Here is a 19,671-nt window from a genome sequence, read left to right as displayed (position 1 = left end):
ACTATTCAAAAACTTGTTCTACAGAGCATCTAGTAGGTCTTGAGACTGCAACCTTTCTGTGTCCAGACCTTCCATTTAGTGGATATGCTGTGTAGAGAGTAACACAAGTGGGTCCATCACGCTTTCTTTTAATTCACATTTTTCTACAGCTAAAGGTCTTGGCAAAGTCAAGGCAGGGTGGGATTTCATTATCCCTCCTGCTAGCTCACCAAATTTAGTTTTAGTCTCTGATAAATAATAGACATAAGTGAATTGATTCTCTCAGTCCTCAAATTCTGTAGTCTCAGTCTATCTATGCAAACGGAACACAAATTTTTTGTTCCAGGAAAGACAGTATGTTTCTTAACAGTGTGTCAGGAAGAGTTCAGTGATGCTCATAGTCTTAACAGAAATAATTTTGTATGTGTATATTAATAATATGCTAGATCATGTAACTTTAAATGGAAAAAAGATTGTGTCATATGCTATTCAGATAAAACTTTTTTATTTAAAGTAAATTTGGGTTACGTTTTTCTAAGTGAGTCTTACGTCATCTTGCTTTCAATAAATCTGAGCTTTTCAGGGACTGAACCAGCACAAACAGCAAGCTTCATAGTTACATATTTAATTGCTATCACAAATCCTACAAAACATATTGATCTCTGTAATATTGCCAGATATTCATTACTTACTGTTAATGAAGTAATTTTTAAAAGATGGTGACCTTTTAGTGGCAAAACTGTATCAGAAACACAAATGAGATTTTTCAGATTTTGCCCATGTGGAAACCTTGGTGACTTAGGTGTATATGAACTGCACCTCGTCTGCAAAGCTTTTCAGATGTAATGCTGCAGCTTGGCTATTAAAAAAGGACTTAGTCAAGCAGAGTAACACTGAGTAAGAAAGGTTTGCATTTAAATTGCATCTTTTAAAGTTTGGGGTTTTTTTATCTTAAAACTTATTTTAAATGGTCAGCATTGTTTCAGGCAGGCTTATTTTTTTCAGGTGTTGTTAGTCAAAGCAGTGCACTCACTGAGCAAATCTTATATTGTGGAGTTTTATTCCGTAAAACTCAAAAGAATCAACATCTTTGAAGAAGAGATAATTGCATAACTATGTTGTTCTTACATTTTTTTTCAAAGGAGTGGCAATTTTACCTTTTTTGGATAAACTTTCATTTTTGCCATGTGTCATCTTTTAGCATACTTCTGTGATTTTGTTATTATTTCTAAGTAATTTTTAAAGAAATCGCTATCATTATATGCTTAGGGTTGGCGGGTTTTTTACATCTATTGCAGAGTACCTTATTATATTGGGCAAATGCTGTTGTCTTCTGTACTGTTTAAGTAGTTCTGCAGATTTCACACCAAGTAGTAGTCTGTTGTATGCAGCTGCCTTTCCTCTCCAGTTAGTCTGGCATTTAAATAAAGGATGTGATCCTACATAATATGGATCAAATAAGCATTCTCTTTTTTTCTCTGAAGTAGTTTCTGTAACTATAGAAACCTAGAACTCTGAATCAAGAGCGGAAGTGAAAATCGCTCAAATTGGAAGGATAAGAATAGGTTTTCTTCTTGAGATTTTCCTTGGAATCCATTAATTGTATTATATACTTTCAGATTGTTTCTTGTCATAGAGTATGTAAACGGGGGTGATCTTATGTTTCACATGCAACGGCAAAGGAAACTTCCCGAGGAACATGCAAGGTATTTTACTAACGCAGTTATGGTGATTGTTTTGGTTGTAGTTTTTTAATGTTGTATGAAATGCTTTCCAAACTTTATTCCATAAAAGAAGATGAATAGCAAAGAAAGAACAAAAGGTTTATTCTTAATTTTAGAAGGTTCTGCCCTGGGAAGATATGTTACTTTTATTATTTTGAATGCATTTTTTTTAAAAAAAGCAAGCATTTGATAAGTAGTAACAGTTAGTCCTATTTACTTCTGTTTATTGCTTCATATTTAGGTAACGTTTCTTTGATCTGTTGATAGAAGATGTAACTGCTTACTTTCATCTTAGGTTGAATTAATATGGTGTTGGTAGGAGAAGACAAAAAATCTGTTCTGCATGGCTTTGCACTACACAAAGTCTCAGTGTAACTCTTAGTAAGCTGAAAACACAGGGCTTCTGTGTCATACGTGGAATTTTCAGGAAAAAATCTGCAGGATAAAGAAATTTTTTTTCACTTTACTAATTAAGAAAATATCTAATTTCCCATATTACTTTAAGGCGTGACTTTACAATATATGAGGTCAGTGTCCTTACGAGTAAATGTAGCTTGGTTTCGGTATACCAAATGACAGATAAAAGCTGACCGTAAACTTGTATTTTAAGAACAGATTTTTTTAACTGTACCAGATTTTATACAATCTTAATGCTAATATGAATTTTTTCCTTTGTAATTTCAGGTTTTATGCTGCTGAAATTTGTATTGCTCTAAACTTCCTACATGAAAGAGGCATAATCTACAGAGATTTAAAACTAGACAATGTTCTTTTAGATGCAGAGGGCCATATCAAATTAACAGATTATGGCATGTGCAAGGTAGGATTTTTCTTACCTTTCTTTTGTCACTTTGACATTCAGTAGTATATCTCTTTTAATGCTCATGTTGCTGAACCCAGAATTTGGTTGTGGAATGGGAACTTTATTCTGAAAAATGGCTGTTGAAGGATAGAACCACTTTTGTGATTTTTTTTTTTTTTTTTTTTCCTTTGTGTATTTCAAGTTATGTGGGTCGCTCATTTCTTTTATCTGTTTTTCCTGCGTGACCCAAGCGGAAAATCTATCTTTAAGACAAGTATGTTTTTGAAAGGGTCTTTTCCATCTTTTTATGGCGTGTGCTCCTGTGAGTATGAATTGCATTCATCGTTCTCTGGGCTGGACTGGACATTATGAACCAACAGGGGCTGTCCAGTATCGCTGTTCTTAGGCTGCAATCTTTGGTGCTGAGAGGCGATTTAGAGAGCATTATTTTCAAAGCACCTGGTAAAGTGTGGCATGTACGTAATGTGATGCAGGGGAAAGCAAGAAAACGTCAATAGAAAAAACTAAATTTTAAAAATTAGATGTGTAAAGTTGGAATGCCAGATGTGACTGAAGTGTTTCTAATCTGACCAGAATTCTGCTGTCCCCTTAGAGCTGTTGATTTGACCTCAAGTCTCCTTGTTCTTACTACACTGTTTCTGGCTAGTTTGTGAAATGACATTAAAGTCTGGTCTGTTTGTGTGTGAGAATTAAGTTTCTGAAGCTAAAATTGTATCTGGTATTATGTTGATTTTTACAAGTCCAGGGATTGAGTGTATAATACTAATTTTTACTTAGCTTATTTCAGAACGTGGTTAAGGCATGTTATGGTGACATAATGAGGAAAGCTCGTCTCACTCCCTCCACAGAATAGATATTGCACCAGTTTCTAGGAATGCTGGACTAGAATGATTCACCACTGTCAAAGTGCACAGGTTGTGGGGCTTCACTTGGAATGCAGCAGTTATGTAAAAGTTTGAGTTCTTCATTCCTAAAAAGTGAAGGTTTTCCCCAACATCTGTTTGAAAAGGACTTCCATGTTGGTTTTGATCTAAATTGTGTAACTTTGATTTGAATTGAACTAAAGTGTATCTGTAAACAGTAAGCAAAATGTTGTTACAAATGTGTTTGTGATTCAGTTTTTATCAATTAATTGGCTGAAGGTAAGCTGTAAAGTCATAAGCTGGCTTTGTGCACCACGAGTATTTATTTTGCTCTATCATTGCCTTTTTTGAAAGGAAGGTCTTTAGACTCCCTAAGTAACTTGGCTTTGTAAGTCTAATAAAGGGAAATTCCCAGAAAAGGAGGTCAGCTTTTAATCTATGAAATGATTTATGCACGTAGGAAGGTTTGGGCCCTGGTGACACTACAAGCACTTTCTGTGGGACACCAAATTATATTGCACCAGAGATCCTCAGAGGAGAAGAATATGGTAAGCTGTGACTAAACGATTTGTAATTATAACAAATCACAAAGAAAAGTTCTAGTTCTAGGTTGCTTGAAACACATTTATTCTTAATTTCCACGTTCTTGTGCTGTTTTATGTTGAGACAATTGAATGTATATTGTACAGTTTTAATTTTTTCTGAAATGATAAGGTTATATTTGTTTTCTTCTTGCAGTCGCTCATTTCAGCTTCTTTTTAAATCATATGTTGCCTGAAAAATGACTATTAAATGATACTGTAGCAAAACAAAGTCCTTTCCTTGAAGAACTTGACAGCCCAGCTACTGTTATCCACCAGGCAAGGCTATAGAATGCTATAGCAAAGTTACTGCTCATGCAGAAGTCAAAAGTATAATGATGTTTTTAACCAGTATTGTTATTTGTGAACTGATCTGCTCAATAGGTTGAATCTGTCTTTTAGTTATAAGATACTAAAATTAAAATGTTCAGCATAAATAAAAATCTGGAACTTCTCAGCTTAAATACACTGAATTTTCATTGAAGCGTTGGTGTCTGGCAGACTATACAGATTACACCTATACGGATTACATTTGTAATCCCAGTTCAGAAAGGTCTCTCAAATGTCACCCAGTGACGGTGTAAATCGTGATGCCTGTGGCTTCAGTGAAAGTAGAGAATTTCAGTAGTTTATAGAACCAGGCGATTAATCATCATTTATGAGAGAAAACACCTAAGTTCAAGGAGTCCTGCCTGAAAATCTGCTCTGCAAATACTTACAGGGTTCAGTGTGGACTGGTGGGCTCTCGGTGTGTTGATGTTTGAAATGATGGCAGGAAGGTCTCCTTTTGATATTATTACTGACAATCCAGACATGAACACTGAAGATTACCTCTTCCAAGGTATAGTCATTTTAATGTTATTTTTTTGTTTGTTCTTGGGGGAGAAATAATTAAAACTAGTAGTTCCAGGACAGTTAGGTTTTCCTTCTGCGTTGTTATCCTATAGCTGCCTCTAGATCTACTGTAGATAAAGGGCCCCAGTATTATCAGTTCTTCATCCCAGGAATTGATTTTGTTGGAGTCAGATAAAATGCTCTGGAATTAGGAAGCCTTTTTCAGACAATAAAATATTTCTTTAAAATGACCGCATTTTGGAAATAATGGACAGAAATTGTGTAGAAAGGTGTTTTCGTTAGAAGGGAGTCCACAGGCCAGGAATGAATTTTAAAGCACAGTGAGAGCATAGGAGGATCTTTCTTGACAATAGTATATCAACTTATAGTTTTGTTCCAGAAAATTTGATATTTTTTTTTTTAACTTGTGATTAATACAATTTTTTCTTAACTGTTTTGCCCCTCAGGATTAGTGATGTTTGAATTGCTCTTAAAAAAAGCAGTAATACTTGCCATATTTATTACAACAGAAACAGTAACAGTTTGGGGAATAGCGAAATTGCTTTCTCCTCCCTAATATGTAGAACCATTCTTTAAACTAGTTACTACAATTATGTGACAGAAACTGCCATGGACGTCTTGACAAGCCTAATGTTAAATCAATTCCTGCTTAAAATCATGCTTTTCCATATACTGAGGATGCTGCAAAAGTTTTTCTTCCCTATTTATACTACAAACAATAGAAAAAGGTAATGAAGCTTAATGGTTGGGTTTTTTTAGGACATGTCCGTATAACAGTGCCTTGAATTACTGTAGCTGCTTTTGCTTGCATTATTTTAAACAATTACTGTATCTTCCCATTTTCCAAATGGTAATGTTCTTAACTAATAAAATGTTTGTATTGAAATCCTGGGCAATGTTAAAACAAAAACCTTTTATTGCTGTTTTTAAACCTTTAACAGTTATTCTTGAGAAGCCAATCCGGATTCCAAGGTTCCTTTCTGTCAAGGCTTCCCATGTATTAAAAGGATTTTTAAACAAGGTAAGTAACAGTCTCTTATTTTTAGCATCTAAGATCTGGTAGTCAGAGCTTCCTCTTGAAAGCAATACAGTTAAGAAGTTAATCTGCTTACTCCTAGGAAAGTCTATAAAACCTTGGTATCCTGTATGTTAAAGAAACCCACTTCTCAGTTGCTAGTTTACTGAGGGACTTCCATAGCACATACTTGACTTAAAAGCCTGCAGCTAGTTGGGAAAAATAACTATAGGTTTCTTTATAAACTCTTCTGTAATACTTAACTGTTTCTTTTATTGAGCTGATTGAAATCCATAGAACCATTATAATTTTAAATGGAGAAAAGAAGGATATGAATTATACATTATTAAATAAATGGGGTTTTTTAGGTTGTAAAATATCATTTTAAAATGAAATTTCAAGCAAACTTCATTTTTAAAAAAAAGAATGAAGATCCCTTGATAGCCATAATATGTTTATCTTAGCAGCAGTTTGCATAGTAATGGGGAATGCTGGAGTCGCGTATGTGGGCTTTTGACAAACACAGACTGTAACTGCTGCAGAGTATGTAATACGAGTTTCTGTGTTTTCTGCAGGATCCCAAAGAGAGGCTTGGTTGTCAGCCACAGACAGGATTTTCTGATATCAAGTCTCATACGTTTTTCCGCAGCATAGACTGGGATCTGGTAAAAATAATTACTTCTGTTTTATATGTGTTCAAAAGGAATAGATTCTTTTAGTTTATTAATTGTGTGCATATATTACAACCCCTTTACAAACAGTGAAATTCAATTCCATAAATTCAAAAGCTATTTTGCTTTCTCCAGGTGATGGAGAAACAAGCTTTCTTTCATGATCATAAAGGAAATGAGCTTTATTTCATGACCAAAAATCTGGCTTGCTTCCAAACTCTAAGAATGGTTACAACTTGAGGGTATTGTGTTTAAGATGATGAATTTTTAAATTTTTAAAAAAATTTAAAAAAAAATACTAAAGCATTGGTGGAATAATTTATTCCTTGGTTTCTATTTGGAGAGTCTGCAAACTGATGCACTGGGTTCTGCTGCTATAAAATTTATTCATCATTCATCATACACGCAAGGTGCCTGCAATTGTAGAGTGAAGGACTGCACAGATTTCCAGTGTCAGAGTTCAGTGCCTTACTCTTCTGGGTTCTCATTTCATATCGTCCGATGAGTAAACATTGCAGCCTCCACTGAATGAGGAAGTGTGGCCTAGCAAAGACAGCCCGCTGGAATGCTATCCCGGTACTTCATCTCTCTTGCTGTGATTAGAAACCTTTTCTGCCTTGACAGGAAGGTTAGTGGTTGATTAACTCAGCCAGTAGACTGGGTAGAGTGTCATGAAACCAGTTTGGATACAGCCATGGGAGATGAGGTGCTTCGGTTACATAAAGCATTTGCAAACTACTTATAATACGTTAAAAAGGAAAAAAAAACCCAACCTGAATTTACAAATTGTAGTTTTTAAAATCAGTAGGTTTATTCAGGTAGGTAACAGGGTTTAGTAACATGAGTAGGCATGAGTACAACCAGGTCCTTTTTTTTTAAGGATGTGGCTTGAAAGCTGTGTGGTTATTAAAAATGATTCTCTGATGATTACTTTCAGGTTTTCTTTATTACTGCTGGTGCGAGGGAAGTTTTTAGTTCATGATGGAGTAGATGACTTGCATTTCAGTGGTTTTGGAAGCATACAATTTTATTGAAATTGTTTTTTAGAAGTTTCTGTTACTGGGTAATTGTGCTTGCTTCTGTCTTGATCATAGAAAAACATCACAGAAATTACATTTATTATGTTTATTAACGCTTGAGCAATAAAACAATTTGGAACACTGCCTTATCAGCATTAATTTTCTTTTTTTAATACCTAGTTGAACAGTGAAAAAATATGTGTGCAGTAGTTCCATAGGCCTAGGAAGTCTGCTGGAAGTGTAGAAACAGGCAGGCGGCAGTGCCTGTAATAACATGAGAGTGGTTCAGAGGAGGAGAGAAAACACCTTGATGAAATTTCTGCTTTGAAGCCTGCTGTTCAGACCTTCATTGTTAACATTCTTCAGAGAAGAGATTCACTACATAAGGAGCCAGTGTTTTAAAATACCTGGTGTTTACAAAATTATTCATGTAATGAAGGCAGTCCCTAATTTTGTCAGACATCCCTTGTTTTGTATTCTCCCTTAAGCCTACGTGTTGTTTTGTTATGTTAGCTACTGAGTGGTGCGATAATGCACCTTGCTTGAGTTTGTGGTAAAGCATAAGCATCATGTGCTGCAAGGTTTCTGTTTGGTTTTGCAGAGATTTTTTTGGGAGAGAGGGAGAGAGAGAAGACTGGATTTGATTTTTTTTCTTACTTCTAGAAGAAACTCTTAATTGCAGTTGGTAATTTTTGGTCACCATTTGTGCTGATTTGAATTCTGAATAATTTTTTACCTACTTTTTTGGCTGAAAGCTTTGATATTAAATATCCATTTTAAAAAACAAACCTAATGGGAATATTTAGGTGATCTGTTTTGCAATATGATTAGGACTGTGCTGCTCAAGAGGATCAAAACTGATAAATTTTAAGCTAAATTTCTAATAAGAGTGTTGGGAAGTGTATTCAGGAGAGAATGGAAAAAGTTTGGAAAGGTTTTTTAGTTATTTGAATTTTCTTTGCAATGCAAGTGATGAATAGAAAAGATTTAGACTTCAAAGCTTTCTCAAATCTTTTCAAGTTGAAAGGCAAGGAACTTAGTCTAATGCTGACTAAATTATTTTTTGTGTGAAGCTTGAGTTAAATGGAAAAGTAAATAACAGTAAAGTGAACACATATACCATAAACACTTTTTTTCCTAGCGTTAGTCATCCGAGTTGTGCGTGGCACAGCTAAGAACATTTCAGATTACTCACTCTGCACACAGGATGGCTTAACAGCATTCAGGGAGGTACCAACACAACCTTTTTTTAATTAAGTGCATGAAGTCTGTTCTTACCCTGGTGCCTGGTTTTATGGTATTTATCCATTGTAGGCTGAAGAAAACAACAAAGCCATTGCTAGTGTTAGCTGTGTACAGAAGCAGTAACCTTTTTTCTAGAGCTGTACCAACATTTTTTTATTCATTTTGTCAAGTTAAAGGCTGCAAGGTCACTGTATGTTTTTTTTAAAGAGTGCTTTAATGCTTTACTGAGTATAACGTAGAAGAGGCAGCCTGATGTTTAACAACCACTTGAATGCCTTGCTGTCAAAATGTCAGCTACAACTGACTCATGATGACAATCTTTCTACCTTACTTCAATTTTTAAATATTCATTTTGCTTTTTTTTTTCATACTGCCGTTCTTGTTTGGCAGGAGATAATTTTGTCTTCCTTACAACTTTATTTCATGATGCTTTCTAAGACCTGATACCTGATGGGATGTTGTTATATTGAGATTCACTGCCCAGAAAGTTTCCTGATTTCCTTGTATCTTCTGTGCTCTTGTCTTAAACCTGGAAGGCAAGATTTTTCTGCGATTGATCACATTTTTGTTGCTCACACTGTGGTGAGCATGATGAGACATCCTGGCCCTAAAACCAGGTTTCCTACCCATGTTGAAAATACAAATAATCCTTTTGGTCAGTGGTAACTACTTTTCACTTATGTAATGCTTACCTGGTTGGCTTTTTTAAGTTAGATGATGCAGATTGTAGCTTTGGGGGGGGTTTAACTGAGTATAAATTTTAGAATTAGAATGTTGGTATCTGTGTTACTACAGATTTGACTAGACGACAGATTATTTTTTTTCTCCCCACTGCTGTGGTGGTAAGAGTTTCAGGTTAAAGGCTAATTCAAGCAAGTTACTTACTCTGTGTAAATGTGTTGCAGCTAATCTGGCAGAGGTTTCCCTTCCTGATAAATACAATCAGTAGCTTTTCCATATTTGTATGCTTATATTCCTAAATTGTCAGTTTTACTTACTACAGTCTTATGTCCTCTGTGTCTCTGTAGACCTTAAACTAGAAATCTGAGTCTTGAGATTAACAATTGCAATTTTTATGTATGACCTATGATATATCAGAAGTAGGTCCCCCCTAATTGCACAGCAATGCTGTTCCTCAGGAAGAAAAGTAAATATATTATGCTAACTCTTGTATTGCAGCAGTAAGCATCTGTGTGGGAAATTTTCAGTCCTGAGTGTCATCTACCAAGTTAGAGAAAACTTACATAGCTGAATTATTTATGGAATTCTATTTTTGAATGCAGAACTCTAATTATATTGGTGTCTGTTGCCTGGCTTTTAATGTGTATTACTTAAGTATTTTGACATTTCTCTCCAATAACATTTAATGTAGTTGAATTTGTAGAGTTTGTTAATTATTACAGGCAGTATTACTATAGTAACTTATTTCTGGTTGGAGTGCAAATTTGTGTATATTTGGCTTTTGTTGTTAGTGTTGTTTTGAAACACACAGAAGCCTTCCCTTTTTTCTTATGAAACTGATCTGTATATTATATCAAACCAATACAGTTTGTATAAACTTCTGTTTTAAATGTAAGAAATCTACTGTTCTACATTTTGAATAATTTATCTCAAAAGTGGCAATAATTTATATATAGCCCATAAGAATGACCAGGAATATTAAGAAAAATTTGACATTGAATGGTGGCGAAGGGACTTCCCTGGGACATGTGCAACTTGCCTGTTTTACTTGGCACGTTCTGGGGAGATACATGTGAATGACATATGGACTTCATAGCTTAAGCATGTTGCTGTTACTGACATGCAGCAACACTGAGACCTCTGCAAAATGCAGTTGAACTTCATAACATACAGGCATGCCAGGTGTAATGCATTCCTCTTTGCAGCTGGAGAACCTTCTTCAGAAGAAGGTGTCAAAAGAATATTAATGAGCTTGAATACTGTTTAGTGTTAGATAGGAGTGTGAGGGATTTGCAAGACCTTTAAAGAGAATTTGCAGATCTTGGTGGCGAAGATCCCTCTCTTCAGTGTTCCATCCAGACCTGCAAAGAAGTTGGAGCCAGGGGGAAAGCTGACTGAGCGCAGCACGAGAATTCACAGGAAGAACGATATCTGGTCAAGAGTAAAATAATCTTTACTTGCACTTAGGGGGTGAGGAGAGGGAAGCAGTTTTTGGATCACTTTATCAAATTCAAAGATCATAGAGATCTTTCCAAACAAATCTTAAAAATTATATTTTGTTCATGATCAAAATGAATTTTCCTATTTTTTAATTATTTTCAGCCTTTTTTACTCTTAACATGATAAGCCTTCAAAAGCATACCAGCAGCACACTGACTAGGGAACCCAAGAAGTCACAGTTGACTCTAATCTTGTGCAGTGACCCATCAGGGTCTGTGATAAGGGAGCAGAAAGAAAAGTGGTCATTCAGTTCTTTCTACAGGAATTCTGACAAAGCATACCTGACTCTTGTTGTAGAAAAAAAAAAATTAAAAGAATTGTTTACATTTACTCATCATAAACATGACGTTTTCTTACAGCTTTGAAGGCTTTTGAAGTGTATGTACTGTTGCTCTATGTTACTATATTTTGGAATTTAGTTGCCATATTAACTTTGACTTTTTACTGAAGTTAACATCATTTTAATCTATCTCTTGGTTTAATGGACAATAAAACACTGAACTGCAGTTAAGCAAATGGTTCAAGTTTACGTGCCGTCAGTTACTGTAAAAATGTATTTTACTGAACTTGTTGTAATTGCAAATAGGATATGATGAATGTGATCCACATGTGAATACTGTAAGGATGGACTTTAAGTCAAGAATGAAGGGAGACAGAACTAAAAAGATCTCTGATTAAGGTGGCTTGTCAAAAGGTTTTGGAGCTATCTTTAATTTAATTATGGGTAAAATTTATGCAAGCTGTATAGCTTGTATACATTTTACTGAATGCCTTTTTACAACTGTAAAATCATATAAACGGGTTGATTTTTGCCTGTGATAGTACTTTTTTAAGTAATGATAGGAAAATAGGCTAGTTTTCTATCCTCTGCAGAGAAGTATGAAATTGCTCCATCTTCTTGTCAGCAGCTCTCTTATTTCTGCAGTGAATAAACACTGCTTGGCTGCCTCATTGTGTTCTGGAAATGTTTTCGTACAAGTTCCAAATTTCTTCAGCCACACCAAAGCAGATAGCATTTCTTGAAAGGAAGCAGGACTAGGGTTTGGATCTATTGGAAATAACAGCTGAAATAAAGGGAGTACACAAGTTCAGCCTTTTCTGAAGTTTATCCAGGAAAATACCTGTTACCTCCCTACAGATTAAAGGGCTAGATTCCTTAAAGAGTTTTCATTCTCCCTAGACACCTTGAATAACAAAGCACATATCCCTGCACAAAAACATCCTTGGACAGATGAATCAGTCTTGTAGCAACATAGGTATATACTTTAAAAGGAGAAGGCATAATGAAAGTTTTATTTAAATAGCGTGGTGGTCTGAATTGCAGGTAGTATGTACATTTCTTTTTCCATCTCAGAAGAGAGATTATCAGATGACCTGGCTGCATAACTTGTTAATTCTCAGTGATACCAGGTGACCCTCATGGTCTCTGTGTTTGTTATCGCACATCCTGTACTCTGGACAGACCATTCCATCTCATTTGTTGAGTTCTGTTACTGTCTTACTGGGACCAAAGGCGGCTAAATATGTCAGCATGAAAATAATAAATTTCTCACTGCAGAAAAGTTAGTACTTTCTGTAAACCAAAGTACATACTGTAACTTGGTGAGACAGATGTCCAAATGGGAATTTTAAACCTGAATCTGTGTTGGAAATTCACTAATGTATTAAAAAAAGAAGGGGATGGGGAGGTGGGGATGTATATCCATAGGAGAATATATTTTTTTTATTATTACTTTATTGTTAGGGTGGTTTAGCTTGCCTTATATGGCTCAAAAGTAGAAAAAATCTGGAAGCTGCTCGTAGATTGCTGGAAATAGTAGTGTAGAAAGTGCATGAAAACCTAAACAATGTGGTGAGTTGTTTAAATCTTAGAAGAACAACTTAGGTACAGCATGGCTGATGGGGCAGTGTGGCTTTAACCAGCAGGAGAGAATGCAGACAGTGCGAACTGCAGAGCTACCACGTCTTTAAAATCGATCTCACCCAACTGGCAACTTCACAGTAATTAACATTAACAGAAAGTTGGGCTTTGCTTTTGCATGAGCAGATACCAAAAAAAGCATTTCAAAAAATTAAGAATTACAACTGATACTAAATACTCTCTTGCATCTAGTATTTCATAAGACTGTGAAACAGAAAGGAAGACGATCTGCTTCTTTCCCAGCCAAAGGCATGTCATGGTTGGCTAATAGCCTCATTAATGTGTATTTTAATTTTTAAATTAAAATGATGAAAACAAAACTCTGTAAGGCATTTCAATCTCCATACAAACCCACATGTTAAGAGGCTTGTAGCTTTGTCATTTAATGCTGTTATCGCTGAGGATGTGTTGCATGAAAACAAATTGTGATTTGTCAGTTTTCCGTTGGTGTCATGAGGTCTCTTCCAGAGGGAGTTTTGAATGTTGATTTTCTATCTGATGTTTCTCTAGAGGAGCGGTGACCTCCAGTGGCCAGCAAGGCTAACCCAAACTGTATATACCACGTAGGCCAAACCAGATCAGAATAATGATCAAGTCTGGTAGCCTGTCTATCAAAGCCAATACCAGCAGCTTCAGAGGAAGGTAAAAATGGTTCCAAATGCTCCTAGCCTACAATGTTTCTCATACGGATAACTAACTTCCTTCTGATCCATATAACAGTCAATTTTATGCCCTGTGGCATGAGTGTTGATGTAGATGGTGTAGATGTATAGCTCAAAAATACTGATCAGAAAATGCTGTAACATTCTCTTATTTTAGCCACAGTCTTTTTAAGTACAAACTTCTGTGGTGATACATTCCCTGTTACGTTAAGGAGTTTAAGTGGATTATACTTCCTAGGTTTAAAACAAAACCTATCTCCACAATTGAGAGAAAGCAAGAAGAATTCATTTAACCAGAATTTCATTCTGAAATAAAGAGCAATTTATTTTTTAAGCAATGGTGTGTCTATTGATATCATTACCAAAAAGAAAATTATTAGTGGTGAGATATATAACATAATTTAAAACCTTATCCTCACTCTCCCTGAAAACATTTTTTCTGCCCATACATAGAAACACAGTTTTGCACTAGGTAGAATTTTAGTTTTATGTAGAATTTTCCGGGAATTTCTTAAGGATCTTCAAGTTTAACAAGCTTAGTAATTACATGGTCTGACTCGCTGTTATCAGGGAAGACTAAGCTTCAGTTTTTGCAGAGGCAATGTATTTGTGAAATGGTCTGTGGCCTGCCTGGAGGTTTTAAGTATTGTTAATATTACAGTGTAAACTCTGTTGCGCAACTATTCTGGTTGAGATTCTGTATTCATATCTTTAAGCTTCACTGATATTTTTTTTTTTCTAAGGGAGTGGAGAAAAATGAAATTGCTATGACATCTTTGTCCTTTTATGATCTGACCAAAGGGTTCTCTCCAGCAGGAACAGGAACGTCCCCTGTCATAAATTATTCAGTGTGTTCACAGATGCCTCAGTGATTCTGCAACCCAGAATTTACAGCTAGCCTTCCTTCTGTTTGCTGCAGCACCTTCAATTCTGCCCCAGCGTGCCCCCTCTATTACCAGGGTATACGTGGGAGAAGTTTTGTACCTCTGTTCCAATAAAGCTTTGTGAGATTCTTCTTTACAAAGCCTGTAACAGTGAGATGCTGATCCTCCTGTAAATTCTGCTTAGGTGACCCACTGAACAAAAAAGACATGCACTGGTGACAGGCACACTCTTTAGTATTAGAAGCATGGATTTATTTACTTTATATTTTCCTTTGTTCTTCTAATTAATGTCTGATTCACTAATGTTAAATAGGAAAACCAGATTCCTAACTCTATCACACATAAGAAATCCTTAGTATTTTCTAAGAGCATTTCAAACAGCTGTGGAAGCAAGGAGTGTAGCTTGAAGCCTCCACTCTGAAAATAGCAATGCTGACAAATGCATTACAAGCATTATTCAGAAAGGATGTTGAGATATATGTGCCAATGCTGAAAAACAGGATTCCCACAATTTATTTTTTTTTCTTATCTCACTTCATCATTTTCTTCTACAGGCAAAGTGATGACTTGAATCCATTTGTAGGTTCAAGATTGGCGTATGTAGTCAGTGCCTCCTTACCAATTAAGTAAACATTTGGCAGAATTGGCATTTTAGATGGTCATATATAGAATAATTGTGAAAAAAATGTGGTTATCTATTACGTATAATCCAGTCATGCGTATAAAAATTTCTAAATTGGCAATCTGGGGCCAAATTAAAATTTTCATTCTCTGATGGACAGTAACGACTCTTCAAGTGTTGCTGCAGGGATTACGTTCTTTTTACAAAATATACAAAACTTATTAGCATCTATAAATAGTTACAAAAAGGTAAAACTACAGTTGATTAAAAAGCGCATTTTATGAGGCAGTATATACTAGCGTCTTCATTGGGTTAGTATATTTAATTGCCAATTTAATCTTTTGCCATGTCCTTGCTCTGTAACTGGCACGCTGGTTATACTTTTAAAGTTTGGTTTCTAACGAAACTATGTTTTCTGAGTCTGTGTGGCTAACAAGAAGTGTCACAATCTGGTCCTAAAGTAATTTTGGAGCATGAGACTCACTGGCAGAAGTTTTGAGTAGAAAAATCAGGAGATTCAATCAAATATTAAAAAAGAAATAAGAAGCATTGACATTTTGGAGAGAAGGGCAAATTTTCTGGGTAATCTTAAATGTTTCTCACAGTACTCCCAAGGTCAATGTTGTTGCAATTTTGCCTGATCCTCCAAATTCCTAAGACTTTGTATTTACACCTAGGAGTTTGCTGATGTGAAAGGAAATATATAAGGCAGTTTGTTTGTAGAATGTAGCCATTTAAAATTCTTAAACCTTTTGCATGGCAAGTTGAAAACATCTGATATATCTTCCTGCCTTGTACTGTACTAATGGCATATGTTTTACTGTTTGAAACATATGATGTAGTTGTATATGGTTTGGAAACTAAACTTCCAGTGATACCTTCTGAGTATTACGTATTGAGCTATAAAAGAAAGCTTATAGATTGTGGAAGCAAAATCGAGTTTCTTATGACTTTGTATAGGTTAAACCTAGTCTTGATTCCATTAAATCAGGTGGAGCCTCCATTTGAAAGGTTTAATGTAACTCCCTTCAAATGCTTATACTACAGCAATAGTGTTTTTGATGTAATTGTGAAGGAAGAGGGACTTCCACATTGTACCGTTCATTCGCCTTATGAGTTTTGAGCTGTTTCATCAGTCCTTGCTTAATTTGAAGGCTGGTAGATCTCAAAGATATTCTGTTTTGTTTTATGTGAAAATGAGCATCTTGGTAGATGGGATCACTTTAGTTCCCTAGTGGGGGAAGACAGAGGAATTGAGCTTTTATGTGTTCTGTCCTCAAAAGCAGCTCTCTAATCGGAACACTTGCATCAGTTTGTAGTGAAGCTGGGGCGGGGCAGGGGGAGCAGAGGTGGACATGTGGTCATGGACGAGGAGGCAGGGGAGATGCAGGATGCTGGGTGTGAGAACTCTGCAAGTATTGTGGTCAGTATTGCATGGGATCTGGGAAAGCTAAAGCCAGAAGTCAGAGTTGCTTATTTCTAAATTACTAATTACAGTCCAATCCAGGTGAGCGTCCAGAGTCATTGAAGCAGCTTCTTGAAAGCAATAGGTGTTCTCAGACACAATGCCATGCAGGATCAAGTAAATCTAGAGTATCCAGGAAAACTGAATAAGTAGCTTGTAATTTTGGGCTGTGTGGTCCTTACGGGTCCGTTCCAACTTGAGATACTCCATGGTTATATGAATTTTTAATGTCAATTTGTGAGCTAGTTTTAGACTTCAGTGTATGACATTTTCTTATTTAATGCTTAGTGAATACGGTAATTTACTTACTGGGCTAATAAGATTTCTTCATAGCCAGTTTGCCCATAAAGAGTCTCGCCATACCTCTCATTAATGTGTGCATGTGAGGGTCTTGTATTTAGGATGAAAGATACTATTAACTGGTTTTATTTAGTTCTACTCTTTTTCTGTCATTGATTGCTGCAGCACACAGACATTTTGATTTTCCTACTATTTCTAATTAGAAAGGCAGAGGTACAGTTTATACTTTCTAAAATTTTACGCTTTTTCAAATATAATTCTTCTCTAGCGTTAATGCACTCCTTGTCACCTTTGTTGCGCTCCATCCCTGAATTACGCATTTTTGGTATAAGGCATTACCTCAGCATATCAACAGCTGGGGATGCTGACCAAAGGTCAGTCACCTTTCCACAAAGCGCACAGGTGTTCATAGAACAGCCTTAACTAAAATCACACCCTATTAAGCAGTGTAATGTCTCTGGAATGCTGTGAATTTCTAGTTAGATTTAAAAGTGTTTGAAAAATTAGCTGTCGTCGTGTGTTACCAATGTGTTTGAGTTCCTGTCTTTGGTGTTAAACAGGATTGTGTACCAGAATGAGACGCTTTGAACTGGCGCATTTGCTTGTGAGAAGGAACTGAGCGATAGCTATCGCTTGGCTGTTCCGTGGACTGCTTAGTGTAAAAGAATAATTTGAATATTCCCCAGACTGTAGGGATGGGAGAGAGGCAGGTAATGCTGATCTGCAACCAGTGAGTTTAATAATTCCTTTTTCTTCCCTCTTGTTATGAAGCAGAAGAGAGTTTTCTTGGGTTTCTTAAACAGTCTTTATGTTAGGGTGCAGTTTGAAGTTGCAATTAGAGGATTCTCTTCATAAAAGTGAGTAGCGTATCACTAATAACTTCAGGAAAAACGTGAGACGTATCAACACATTTGAATAATTCATAGTCAAGTCTACAAGAGCTCCACTGGTTTGTTGTGACTTGAGATGCTTGAGCTAGGAGGCTCAGTAATATGATAGATGTAACATGTAGATAACATAGTAGTATTACTTGTCATCTGTGGTAAAAAGTGATTTAGCTGTTAAGAACTGAGCTGGCTGTGCAAGATGACAAACTGATTATCAACTGGTGTGACATACTGGTTTCCAGTATATCAGCTGGAGTAGTTGCTCAGGCTTCCACATGTGAAAATTCTTACCTATGATTTTCCAGTGGGTCTGGAACTATGACAACTTGAAAATAAGCTTAAAAAGGTGGAAATCTTCTTCATGGATAGTGATTTATACAAATAACATTTAATCTGTCATCAGCTCCTGTATCACTCGGACCTGGTATAAAAGAGATCTAATAACTCTGGAGGATAGTAGGGATTTGGCTTAAATCAGAAAACTATAGATACTATGGAACATGCTGCTAGTATAGCAAATGAGAAGAGGTTCTTAATGACTACAACCAGCATTATTTAAGTAAAAAAAAAATTCCCCATGTTTTATCGACTATCCCTGATGAGGTAGGTAGATAAGGGGTTTCAGCTCCTGTAGCAAGAAATATTGCATGTAAATGTATTCGTGGTTAAATTTTAATTGCAGAATAAAATTCTGGGCTGCTTTAGCTGCTCTGTTGATGAGCACTACGTGCTTTTAGTGATTGCTTACCTGTGGTTAGTGATTGATTGGGACATAAATATTGCTTACTTTTTCATTCTCTGCTGGAATTAACGCTAACAAATAAGCCTGGTTATGTTGATTTGATGTGATCTAAGAGGCTGCCTTTACAAGAGGCAACTTTAGAGGAGCTTATAAAAGGGAAAAATTAGTTATGAACTGGGAAAGCATCTTGCCTTGAACGGAAAGCTTCGGGAATATGTTCTCAGCTTGAAAACTCTGGAGCCAGATGTATATAGCAACAGTATTTCTTCTTAATAGGTAAGGCAGAAGGCTTGGGAAACATTTTTTTTTTAGTCTTAATTTTTTTAAGTTCTGCTATTTTTTGAAGCTTTTGTGTTTAAAATACAGCAGTAGGATAAACAGGATGAGCATATATCATTTAGTGTCAAAATCTACTAGTCTAAAACTTAATGTCAGACTGTATTTAACGTATTTATATATTCCACCAATATTGTAGTCAACTATAGTGACTTTTCTGTGTGTGTACTCTAGAGCCGATGTATGTTGATACTCTTGGGGGATTTTGTAAATATTCAATATTCTAATTTTTCCCCTGTCCCATTATATCTTCTTCTTAGCTGGAAAAGAAGCAAACAACCCCTCCATTTCAGCCTCAGATCACAGACGATTACGGTTTGGATAACTTTGATACACAGTTCACCAGCGAACCTGTGCAGCTAACCCCAGACGATGAGTATGTTTTTCTTTTTCTCCAAATACAGTTGCATGATAAGAAATTAATGTATAAACTCCTTGAAAATCACGAAGAAGCTGCGTACTTAGCATTAGAACATGGTCAAGTTAAATATCTTGGTAACTTCTCCATACTTCTTACATCCTTCAAACTTCTTAGGACTGCCTAGTGTTCTGTGTCCAGAGTACAGTATTGATTTGCTGTTGAGCACATGCTTGGCACTGGAAGTAGAGATGGGAATTTGGTTCCTGACCCAGGCAGCTTGTAGTTCCGTACTCGGGAGAAAAAATTGAGGCACAGCTCCTTGGGTCTCGGAATAACGTTGAGATAGCAGGAGAATCTTCCAGAAAGCTGCTAGTTAAAAGCACTATGGAAAAAAAATGCAGGAAGAAAAAGTATGTGTTCATAAGGGAATGTAAAAGCTGAGGAGTGACTGCTGTACGCGAAGGCAGAAGTTCCTTCAGATACAAGGTGGCATATAAGAAGACAGGCTCTAGTTTTGGTAGCTGGATGGGAGACA

At 36.0% G+C, this 19,671-nt stretch overlaps 1 protein-coding gene across 3 annotated transcripts in view; it reads left to right on the top strand.

The window, feature by feature from the left end:
• The window catches only part of PRKCZ (protein kinase C zeta), a 67,399-nt gene that overhangs the window by 45,056 nt on the left and 2,672 nt on the right, over window positions 1–19,671 (top strand). For all 3 annotated transcript variants that reach the window (XM_027803372.2, XM_055704516.1, XM_027803373.2), the window contains 7 exons: window positions 1,599–1,685; window positions 2,388–2,523; window positions 3,850–3,937; window positions 4,692–4,811; window positions 5,767–5,846; window positions 6,416–6,505; window positions 19,036–19,151. In XM_027803372.2, the coding sequence (XP_027659173.1) occupies window positions 1,599–1,685; window positions 2,388–2,523; window positions 3,850–3,937; window positions 4,692–4,811; window positions 5,767–5,846; window positions 6,416–6,505; window positions 19,036–19,151 (717 nt within the window). The remainder of the gene's footprint in view (window positions 1–1,598; window positions 1,686–2,387; window positions 2,524–3,849; window positions 3,938–4,691; window positions 4,812–5,766; window positions 5,847–6,415; window positions 6,506–19,035; window positions 19,152–19,671) is intronic.

Source organism: Falco cherrug, chromosome 3, assembly GCF_023634085.1.
Source record: "Falco cherrug isolate bFalChe1 chromosome 3, bFalChe1.pri, whole genome shotgun sequence".
In the NCBI taxonomy this organism is placed as follows: Eukaryota; Metazoa; Chordata; class Aves; order Falconiformes; family Falconidae; genus Falco; species Falco cherrug.
This window is presented reverse-complemented; position numbering and strand designations above follow the sequence as displayed.